The 12,109-nt window shown below is 40.8% G+C and overlaps 1 protein-coding gene across 1 annotated transcript; it reads left to right on the forward strand.

Moving 5' to 3' along the window:
- Nucleotides 1-3,582: 3,582 nt before the first annotated feature.
- LOC104516061 (5-hydroxytryptamine receptor 2B-like) lies at nt 3,583-11,425 on the forward strand (the record flags this gene model as incomplete). Its single annotated transcript, XM_010160262.1, has 2 exons — nt 3,583-3,892; nt 11,225-11,425. Coding segments are annotated over exons 1-2 (511 nt in total), but the record flags the coding sequence as incomplete, so codon positions are not given.
- Between the last annotated feature and the right edge of the window lie 684 nt (nt 11,426-12,109).

Here is a 12,109-nt window from a genome sequence, read left to right on the forward strand (position 1 = left end):
GTTTTCTAGCCATCTGAAATGAAACAATGCACCAAGCAGGTATATATGCTATGCAAGCCTACACGCAACTAAACTCATATCATCACCCTCTAGGAGCTCCTAAGAAAACTCTGTTTTCATCCATCTTTAAAAAAAAAAAAATTTCCTTTTCAATTAGACATGAATGCGTTTATACAGCTTTCACCAGCACAGTCTTCAGCTGGTGCTGCATCAAGGTGCCTCCCCCCTCCCAATTTATTCAATTTAACCATCCTAGTGGCTAAAGCGATGATTTTATCATATAAATTACATTATAACATCCACTGAGACACCCCAGAGAATTGGGGCACTCGATATTCACTTTGCCTAAAACAGCCCTTTACTGCTGTGACCAGCAGCGATGCTTCTCAGATGGTAAGATCGGTGAAGAAAAGAGGTAACATGGAGCTCATGCTGCCAGAATTACACTACTTCCCCCCCACTGAAGTGATTGAGGTACAGTGTCTGCTGTGCTGTGAAAGAGAAAATACAAAAAGTAAAGATAAATAAATCTTTTTGAAGAGAGGTTTAACTTCAGCTCCAGCACAGGCTCCATCAGATGCTGATGATTAGCAGATGGTTGATAGATGCATTGTCTGTTTTTTTTCCCCCAGAAGTTTTAATACTGTTCCTTAAATTCAGAGATGTGACATGAAGATCCGCACGTGGCAGATGCCCACAAACAGACCACTGAAGTTAAAGAATCTTTTACTGCGCTTTGGTGAGTTTACTCCGCAAGATTTTTTTTTTTCCATTTATGATTCAGACATACTGCCAATAGATCCATCTCCAGAAAGTGGTAATAATTTCAGCTGCCTTTCTACAAGGAAATAAATAGCTCAAGTGACAATGATGAAGGAAAACAAGTACAATGAGAAAGAGTGAACACTGGCTGTGCTTAATCTAACGGAAATTTTGGGAAAGGCTTAAAGTACAGTTAGATTAATTCCAGGAGAGCCTTCAAGATTTATAAAATAAACCACAAGTTGATTAGACATAGCTGAGCTTAAGGAAAATGGAATCCAAATGCTCACTAGCCCAATAGAATATTGTTGTCTCTTGATTTCTGCCTTTTACTGTCATCACGTACCCTGCTCCTTCAGTACCGTCACGAGTGACAACTGGGAGGTGGTCAGATAAGGAAACACAATTACTATAGCTGAATTAATCTTTATTTCCTAATATGTACTTTTCTGAAGAATAAGTATTTCAGAAGTCAATTGCGAATGAATACAGCATGGAATATTACCAGAGGTTTCCTTTAAACAGGAAAAATAAGGAACAAGTGAAAACTACTTTGCTGGAAATTCTACCGTATGATCTGAACGCACTTTAGGTCAAGCATTTCTATTCATTTCTGGCTTTCTGGCAGCAGCTCTCTCTTTGGCCCCAAAGTATAGCTGTATCCTAAAGATATGAATACTTTTTTTTTTTTTTTTTTTTAAACCAAATACAAATTGATTCACATTTCCCGAGGACCCAATTCCCAGCTCAAGCCTGGTGAGCACTAGCAATTCATGGAATGTAATGGCTGGTGACATCGAGGGGGTCAGACTGATCTTGTGGTCTCTTCTGACCTTAAACTCAAGGACTCTATTACACACTTGTCCAGCTAATCTCTTTGGAAGTGAACTCTATTTCCATTTTAATGTGGAACTGTAGGACATACACATGTGACTGGAAGTTGGAAGGTAGGAAAAGAACACACTCGATAATAAAAAGCAGCTGCATGAAGAAAGATTTAAAGTAACAGTGCACACACTTAAAATAGTGTGCTAGTCAACACCTTTAGAAAATCAGTCAAGAAAAAAAAAAAAAATGGAGTGTTTCAGGACAGCAAAACTTTCTAGGGTTAACTGTGCTTCCGTCCAGAGAGCGAGCACAAGGAAGGCGCAGGCAACACACCGTATGGCGCATATAGCTACAGTACTGTAGCGTGACGGGTCGGATCTGCACATCCTGATACAGCTACAAGGAGCACACATTACAGTGCTGGAGCACTGAAATCAATTAACCCTCTCTGGCTCTTTTCCAGCCAAACCCCCACCCATTTACTTCCCTGCTTTTCAAGCACTGGAGCTGGATACACTGGAAGGAGTCAATGAACAAACGAGGGTAGCGGCAGACCGCGAGCTTTGCTAACGAACAAAGAGAAAACTGCATACAGGCTCTGCTAATCACTTCAGTAAAATCATCAAAAGAATGGAAGAGAAAGGACAGCAAAAAAAGAACACCATCTCATTTCTATCCTTTTTAAAACGTGACAAGAATTATTCTTCTCTATTCAAGACTCGGAGAAAATACCTGGGTAAGAAACGTAGTTTTCCCAAAATAGAAATTCTTGGTGTTAGAAGAAACATGTGTGCTAAAGAAAAGCACACAAAGAGACAAGCTTTAGAAAAATTATAAAACCCAATATCAAATGAAGAACTTGTTTTCCAGAAAGCAGTGAAAAATCTTATCTTAAAGTCCAGCATGTGACGAAAAAGAAAATCACGAAGGATCTTCCTGGATGCAAAGTGAACTCTACTAAAACGCAAGAGAAAGAGGTAAGGCTTTCTTCACCTGAAAACTGCAACATGTCAAATCTTCTCAGTAACTGAGCATTTGCTCAGCTTAACGTGGTGACAGCTGCTTTGGTCTCTGCTTGTAGGGGGAAATACAAGCGTTAAGTCTTCAGCCGAGTTGAGAGAGACAGAGAGAGAAAGAGAGGGGGAGAGAAAAGGCTGTGCTTAATAAAAACCCTGCTCAGATTACAAATACAAGCGGTTTACCCACCCCCCCCCTTCCAAGTAATGGGTAAATTTAGAGGTCTCAGATCCATAAATCTTTACGGTCCCCTTGAGACTGTCACCAGTAGTTTATTGTCTTACAGCTTCCTGCCCCTCACCTGATAAATTAGGAACTGTAGACATTAAAACGGAAACCTCATACATCATTTCTGAAGATATTTTTGGGGTGACCCTCTGTGGAGAAATAGGATTCTTAATAAGGGGAAATATGGGAACTGCCGTCTGCCTACGCACACACTGCTGGAGACTAGACACTTGGGAGAGGAGGAGTTGCATACACACAATGCGAGCATCTGCCTCTGCATCAGTTTGTACTGGCAAAGAGCAACTCTACGCACACTCTATCTAAAGGGACCCATTTGGCATTCCAATTCATCTGTCACCTTTTACTGCTGTAGGAAGAAAATAAGTAAATGGAGGCTAATGCACTGCTTGCTTTCCACAGCTCCTGAATTGTCTCCTATAACCTTCTGAAACCTGACCCTCGCTACAAAGGGGAGACCACACCACCGAACCCCACCAACCAGAGATGGACACAAGACGGGACTTTCATTTTTAAGTCCGAATTGCGCCCAGCAAGACACGGCATAAAAATCTGGATACCAGCTCGGTCATGGTTACGGTATCTCAGAATAGCAGATGACCGGTTTGCTGTACTGACCATGCTGGCCTTTCTTCAGGACCATCCTGGACCAGAGAGGAACAGAGAACTCTTACACCGTACACAATTCCTGCGCAAAATACAGCTCCTGAGTACGTTCTGCTGGACACGATGTCCCGTCCTTTACATTTCTTGAATGGCTCTGGAGTTGGCAATGGGTCTTTGCCGCCTCTCTCAGTAACAGGAGAGCCCAAGGAGGACTACCCGAGTGACGAACAGGGAAACAAAGTGCGCTGGGCAGCTTTACTGATCCTCCTGGTGATAATCCCCACCATTGGGGGGAACATACTCGTCATACTGGCCGTGTCTCTGGAGAAAAAGCTGCAATATGCTACCAACTACTTTTTGACGTCCTTGGCAGTGGCAGATTTGCTCGTGGGTCTGTTTGTGATGCCGATTGCCCTCCTCATAATACTGTTTGGTAAGTACAGCGCGACTTTCATCAGGCTAGCCTATGGGGTTCAATTTGGGGAGGTCTAAGTTAAACAGAAAAACTGTTTGCTTACCACCATTACAATTTTAAAAATCACTTGGATGAGGGCTGCTAAATCTTTTCTCCCTCTCGCCTTTGTATAGCTTCGTATCTTTATGGGAAGTATCCCCACTGTGGATATTCTTGCCTTAGAAATAAACCATTCAAAAATCACCGAGACTTAGAACTGATACTAAATTGGAGCTGGACATGGGAAACTACGTTCTGTACAGTGTAATATTTTTAACAACAGCAGCACAATGTTGGTATCTGTTCTACTGGATATTACATTAATTGCAGGCAGTCTTCTCTTAAAAAAAGCATGAAATGTAAACTAGGTATCTGTTGAAAGCACTGAACAGGATTTGAACTTTCTAGAACTCAAGCAGCTGGTTTTACCTCAGTATTGACTCTGAGCTCCACGAGCAGTCAGAGATGGTACCCGGCACCAACAGTGACAACAAACTTTACCAGTACCAGTTTCAGAAAAATCAATTTTATCCCACTCTGGGGAAAGCAGCAGGTTTGTAAAGCGTCCCAAAGAATTAACTCATCTGTCGAGCCAAGGGAGCCTCAATCCATATACTTAATGTTTGAGATTTATCATTTAGTCTGGTGCATATGGAATAAGATAGGTATTTTCACATGAACATACAATGCTTTCTGGTTAGTCATTACAGAACAAGCATGACTTTTTCATATTCTCTCATGTCCAGCTTAATTCAGATATTACTTTTGACAACTAAGCAGAGGCAGCTCCATGGGAAAGTCTTTTTTACTCCCAAAGTTTCTTAAAAAAGACATTTTAAATGGTCTATTTTCATATCATACAAAGGGAAAACAAAAAAATCAGATGTGTTTTTCAATAAACTTACAGGTTTACACAATTACCTTTAATGTACAGATACCACTGGATCCTAGATAATGAAAGGCTGCAGGAGTTCATTTTTCCTATGCTAAATCTCCAAGAGTTGCCTGAGCAACAAACACACACAATCATAAACTTTATTTCAGAGAGGCCATCAGTAGCTTTTGGTTGCTGCAGAAGACTAGTTTCACTTTATTAACAAATGTGTTTATTCTCTAAATGCCTCGAGACCAAATTTCTGTATGTTACAGACTGCTTCTCCCTCAACAGAGGTATGAACTGGAGATCAGAATTCAGCACTGAGATCATAAAATAGTCTTTTTTCAAGCAACAGTTTCTAAGAAGTAAAATGAACGTACACGACCAGGACAGTGATTTCTAACTTGAAAAACACACAGTCACTTATAAAAACCCTTAGCATATCATGTATCTGCACATATGTGTGTACAGGCAAGAAAGAGATGCATATACATATTTACACACAGATACTATAACTGCTTAGTTCCTGCCAAAGCCTCATTAATAATAAAAATAAAGCTACTGACCATAAAAAGTACCAGTATTGGACTAGCAGGCAATACAAAGGGAAGGCAAGTTCTGGATTTTACGGAGTTACTTTTGGTGGTGATGGAGTGGGGTTTTTTCGGTTTGGATTTTCTTTATTATTTTCATTTTTGTAGACTAATAAATCTTTTCTTTTTAACTTTATAAAGAGACTATTGCTCCTTAATCTCTCAATTAATCCAGCACTAAACCTTGGTTACAACAGTTTAAAGCACGCTAGGAATCTCAATTTAAAAGTCAAACAAAAACATCTTTCACACTGGAGGAAATTTACAAGAAAGTAGCAAAATTAGTTTAATTAATTAAGACTGCAGCCAAGCTTTCACAGAGCAACAGTTAAACCTGAAATTTCTTGCATACTAGTCTCTCTGACAGCCAACCAGAAAAATTGCTTTGCCTCTTCCCCGACTGGTAGAAGATGCTGAGGTGTTTACAGAAGTTCAAAGCACGAGAAAAGCATGAGGAGTTACTGGAATGAAACTCAGACATTTCAATACAGAACAAGTCTACATCTAAGCTACATTAGTCAGATAACTGTGATAGCTAGACAGCCAATTAAATCCAGCCTCCTGGCGCTTCCACGCAGGAGTGTTTCCATAATAATGAAATAGCTGGGTGCAGCTTCTAGATGCAGAATACAAATACTATTCTTCCGATTTGGGACTGGTATCTAATTATGTGGAGAGTATTTGAGGGAAAAGCTGTGAACTAAAGTACAGTCACATTAAACCATCCTGACTGTAAAAACTAACGTGTCACAGAGCGTTCAAATTCCAAACCTACTACAGATATTGGCTCCTTGCCCTGGTGGTGCGCTTACAGAAAAATCTTCAGAAATAAGCTCTCTCTGTAATAAAAAGATGCCTCTTTTAAAAATAAACACATAAATAAATCTCCAACTCACTCCCAGGTATAATACCATGAGCAGCAGATTATTTATTCTCAGAAGAGCGGCCAAAACATACTCTGGTACCAACATACACCACAGTTCTAATTTAGAAGTGCGAGTGTCAGAATATACACACAGTTCATTCCTTTTACTGCTTGCTGAATTCCTCTCACATCTTCCAGAAAAAGGAGGGTGTGTTAGGAAATAATTGCACTCTCTGAAATCTAGCTTTCAAAAGAGTTATCCCAATTTCTAACACTCAGAACTACTGAAGGAAAGTAAAATTGTTGCTATTCATTGGGTAGTGAAATCAGCAAATAAACTTGAGAGAACCTCCCATTTGCCAAACCTGCAGTAGAAGTAAGTCTCTTGCCCATCCATGACTTGTTGGGCCATGCCTTACCTGGAGACAGTGCATGTACCATCTTTCAAAATATAGTTTCTATCCCTGATATTAATCCACTTAAAAATCAGAAGGTAATGCTGATTGTCCTCGGGTGCAAGTCACCTCTCCTATGATGAAAGACTGAGAGAGTTGGGCTTGTTCAGCCTGGAGAAGAGAAGGCTCCGGGGAGACCTTACTGCAGCCTTCCAGTGCCTGAAGGGGCTATAAGGAAGCTGGGGGGGACTTTTTACAAGGGCCTGTAGTGACAGGACAAGGGGTAATGGGTTTAAATTGAAAGTGGGGACGTTTAGATTAGGTATCAGGAAGAAGTTCTTCCTGGAGAGGGTGGTGAGGCACTGGAACAGGTGGCCCAGAGAAGCTGTGGATGCCCCATCCCTGGAAGTGTCCAAGGCCAGGCTGGATGAGGCTTTGAGCAACCTGGTCTAGTGGAAGGTGTCCCTGCCCATGGCAGGGGGGTTGGAACTGGATGATCTTTAAGGTCCCTTCCAACCCAAACCAGTCTGTGATTCTATGATTATTTTAAAAATCTATCAGAAGCAATCACCTTCAATCTTCCCCCATTACTGATGATGAACCACAGCAAATCTTCCCTTCTCACTTGCGGAAACTACCAGAGAAAACTGCTTTAATTGAGGGCTGCTTTCCAAAGTCTCAAATCTAACAATAAGTAAGAAAACAAAGGTTTATTCCTCACAAAGCAACTCTAATTAAAAAAATATTACTTTGGCTAAATTGAGAAAACTACATGGCAGTGAACAACTACTGCTGAAACCATAACTGTAGCAGAGGAATAAAGGCAGGTAGCCACGGCGTGAGACAGCAAGACAGCAGCCTGGAAACGCCAGGCCTGTGCCGTCCACAAAGCCAGACACGGGGCTGAACACCACCCACGCAGCCTGCAGACACTTGCACACCCATTTGAAAACTGAAGCCTAAGCTTAAGGCAGCCAGTGATTAAAAATATCCAATTTCCATTTCAGTAAAAGCATCGTTACCTAACAGCAACAAGATCGTTTATAGGCAACACGTTTCAGCAGCCCTTACAGCAGAAGAACAAATGGTTTCCAAGTCTATTTCAAGATCTCTTCATCATGCTTATACATGTACACAGGCAGTGCTTTCTCCCAAGATTTCAAAAAACCTTTTGGCTTTTAGAAGAGCAGCTCTTCTGTAGTGTACTTTGTTTTAAGGATTACACATTTCCAAGTTATTTCCTATAAATAAAGCTTTTCTTAAATAAAGATTAATCAAGGGCAGACAGTTGTGTAAAAGCTCATCTTACTTTCCTTAAGGTGCAAGACAAATCTTTAAAATATGTATTTTATCTTGTACTGACTCAAAATAAGGAAAATAATCTGCAACAGCAGCACTGCTGGGGTGCTGGGAGGATCCAAAGCAAGGTTTGGAGGAAGGAGGAATATCTTTTTATCTCATACCACCTGACAGTCAGGGAGACCAAAGATGTTCCATGGATGTGGCTTTGAGCAACCTGGTCTAGTGGAAGGTGTCCCTGCCCACGGCAGGGGGGTTGGAACTAGATGGTCTTTAAGGTCCCTTCCAACCCTAACCATTCTATGATTCTATGTTCTCAGGTAGTCTCGGCCTTTAAAAAAACATTCAAAAACCCCAATCCCCAGCTTGTTTAAACCAGCATTTCAACTCTCAGGGAAAAAGAAGGTGAAGAATATCAGCCAGCCCAGTAAACGCTGTAGTCTGCTCCAACAGTGCGGAGCATCACAACTTGTCACAATCCCAACTAAGCGTGAGCTGCTAATGGCTTAGTATCACTGCTTGGCAGGGCATACTCCTTCTACCTTCAGTCTGAATTATAAAGACAAAACAAGCGGGTCACCATCATGTTAAATGGTCAGAGCTGCTTTCTGAGTCCTGACGGGAATTTCTCATGTCTCATCTTTTCCCTATTCCCAAACTAACAGAATAGGCTCACAGAAACACACACCACCACCACGAAAGCCCAGAGCAGTCCCCAAACACAAGGCACAGAGCTTCTAAGACATTTGCTTTTATGTACTTTGATTTGTTGGCTGCACAATACACCACAGCATGAAACCTAGACAACTACGTGACTCTGCTGGACTGACTTCAAGGCACCAGTTTCACATCTGCTTTGTTTAAATAATAACCATATTCTTCAATTCTTATCAGCTATTGCGTTTCAAGTCTACTCTGATTTTATCTGGATAAAACCCATCATCTCATACGTACAAATATAGTAGTACATAGTGCTAGAATCATGATTAACATGCTGCCTTCTGTATCCTGTTCAAAACAAGACTAAAATAAAGGCAAAGCTCGCTCTGTTCAGTTGCACTTACCAACTAACGAAAGCTCTTACAACTCCAAAACATACAAGGTTGCTTTGCATCAGATAACTGTTTAAATGCATCTAAATTTAAAAGAAGGAAAATAGCTTTTTGTTGCAAACTATTTGAGGGTTTTCTTCTGCAAGGAGTAAATTAATTACAAAAGGAAACAATTTATCACACTGCAGAAAGCAAAGCAGTTATAATCAAGGGAGGGGCACGGAAGTACTCTCCAACATAAGCATTAGCTGCTCACTCGAAATCCAGCTGTGTTATCTGCCATCCTTCAAGATGTGGAATACACTTTCCATTGTTCACAGGTCATCTCACCTAATCCTTCATCACACAGTCAAAAGAAGTGGTCTTATTTTTCTGGAGTGAGCAAAAACATTTAAAGCCCATAAAATCAACTATTTCTTTTAACTGTATTTTTTTTTCCTTGCCTATTTCCTTTTTATAGCTGGCTACATGAGCCACAAGCCATTTTGGTTTTCCTTTTTTTCTTCAGATCGGCACCATACCTTACTGCCAGCTGAAAGCGTAGATCGAAAAGTTAAATATGAGTAAGCGTTTCATAATATGCTAATTACAACCTTCTCATACCTGCCTGACAATAGTTTTCTGAAGCAAAATTTCAACCCTAACAACTGTTCTATGCAGCTAGATACTAAAATTTTCTGGTTAACGATTTGAAAATAGACCACCACTTTCCCTTCTGCCTCACTGCCTACATCCTCCTCACCTGCAGTCCAGTGCTTTGGGGATGGGTGAAGCTCCCTTCAGGGCTCCATCCATCCGTCGTTTAGCAGGCAAGATTTCCCAGCACAGGTGAGAGTGCAGCCAAGGACGTGCTGTATGACTTCATAAAATTTTCCATACTCTGGAGTTCATAATGCAAGTCAAGGCAGCACCATTATCATTTCCATCCATTAGTCACATTATGAAAAAAGTGGTTTAATCTCAAACTACTGCAACATTACCACGCTGGAAAGACTGGGCATTACAACAGACCTGCTCATTTGGCATTCTCAGCACGCAGATCTGTTTATTCTCAGCAAGGACATTAAAAACAACCTGATTTGTTAGAAATGCCTTTTTTTCTTCTCCTTAATCTTCATTCAATGAAGAACAGATTTCTCTGGCAATATTATTAACATGCCTACTGACTGAATACAGCTGAATTTTAGAAGGAAGGAGAATATATTCAATAGATCAACTCCTACCATTAGAAACAGAAAAAACTTCTGTGTTCACACATTCTTCCCTAGGGCTAGTGTTGTGTGTCTGTTCTTACACACACACAACGCTAAGGTGCGTCTCAAGCTGGACGCTGCTAGCGCTGGATTGCAACTACCCGTGAGCGAGAACAAAGCAGTTCAGAAAAACAATCAGATTTCATTAAAGTTCATTTGGTTTGGTACTGTTAACATTGACAGGGCAGACCCAGCTCTCAAAAATACAAGCCTTTTGGGAAGTTGAACACTACAAAACCTTATCTTGGACACAATGCAGTTGGCATACCCTGTGTTCACTATGAAGATTAAAGACAGGTAACTACTGTAAGAAACAGGATGCCAGACTTAAAATCCAAACCATTGCTCTTGGGAGGGGGGGGGGGGAGGGGAAAGGACAGACATGCATGAAAGCCCTTCAATTTTTAGGAAATCCTTACTGAGACAGAAGAGTCCTGCTATGCCACATTAGTGCTCAACTGTATCTCGTCAAGTCACACATCAAACTCATTTTAAAACTGTGTGAACTAGATTCTACAAGATCACCATTAAGATTCAACCGTGGTTCTGCAATGATTCACTGCTACATTGGTTATGACCCATGATCTCCTCCACTTAATACCACCTTGAATCATAGGACTATCAGGAAGATGTAGCTGAAAATACTCATTTAACAAGATGCACAGACAAAGCACAGTCTGGCTCATTTTTTAAAAAAAATTTATCCAGAGTCCTCGCCACAAAAAATTTACATGATCTAAAAAGGACAAAAGACAGGGAAAGGCTTATAGTACACAACCAACCTGATCAATGTGATGGCAGAAACCACACCAGTTAACAGCCAAGTAAAATGTAAGACAGAGTCTTAGCACTGAGGCAGTGGCAAAGCTCAGTTCCTGTAGTACTATGAACTTCTCAAAGGTACTGATACCGAGGGAAAACTACACTGAAAACCCTCAGAAAGTTTAGATTCTAATGAGTTTTCTGTTCTCTTTCAGACAATGCCTGGCCTTTTCCAACTGCCTTGTGTCCCATCTGGCTGTTCCTTGACGTCCTGTTTTCCACAGCTTCCATCATGCACCTCTGTGCCATCTCACTAGACCGCTATATTGCGATTAAAAAGCCAATCCAGGCTAGTCAGTACAATTCATGGGCTACAACAATCGTCAAAATCATCGTGGTTTGGCTCATTTCAATAGGTATGTGAGACTCAGACTGGAAAATGAATGCAGCTTTTCATGTCCAAAACAATAGGTGAAAGCCAGGCAAAAAGGAAAATTTGGCCAAATAGTACTGATTAGCAGACCCTAATACCTGGGTTGGCCTGAGTCCACCTCTTGGGCCATACGTAATTACATCATAAAAATCTGTCTGAACCGAAAACTGCTCCTTACCAGGCTTACCAGAAAGGGCAAGGGTTGAGTAGGGATAATAACTCTTCTCCACTATCCTAGAAATCCAAAAATCAGAGGACAGTATCTGCATGCATAGCATCTTCTCAGGAAAGCAAGATTTCACTGTCCTGTGGCAGTATATTCTGTCTCAAAGACAATTTTAAGCCTTGAGTAGATGCTGCTAAAATCTGTTCCCTGCAAACAAGTAAAAAATGGTTAATTACTTATAAAGATTGAAAGATGAGTGGCTGGTAACATTCACACTGAAGACTGAGATGCACTGGCTGTATAGCATATGGAAAGGCTAACTTCTACGCAAAAAAAAAAAAAAAAAAGGCAACCAAAAACTCCAAAAAGCCCAAATCCTGAGCAGTTTACATCAAGGATGCCAATGTATAAACTTTTATGATCTTAGCACCTCTGTGATGTGCAAGTGGCACCTCACCTGCTTAAAAAAATAAATCTGTTAAATGAGATAAGGGCAAGTGT

This window comes from Eurypyga helias, unplaced genomic scaffold, assembly GCF_000690775.1.
Source record: "Eurypyga helias isolate BGI_N326 unplaced genomic scaffold, ASM69077v1 scaffold14981, whole genome shotgun sequence".
NCBI lineage: Eukaryota > Metazoa > Chordata > Aves > Eurypygiformes > Eurypygidae > Eurypyga > Eurypyga helias.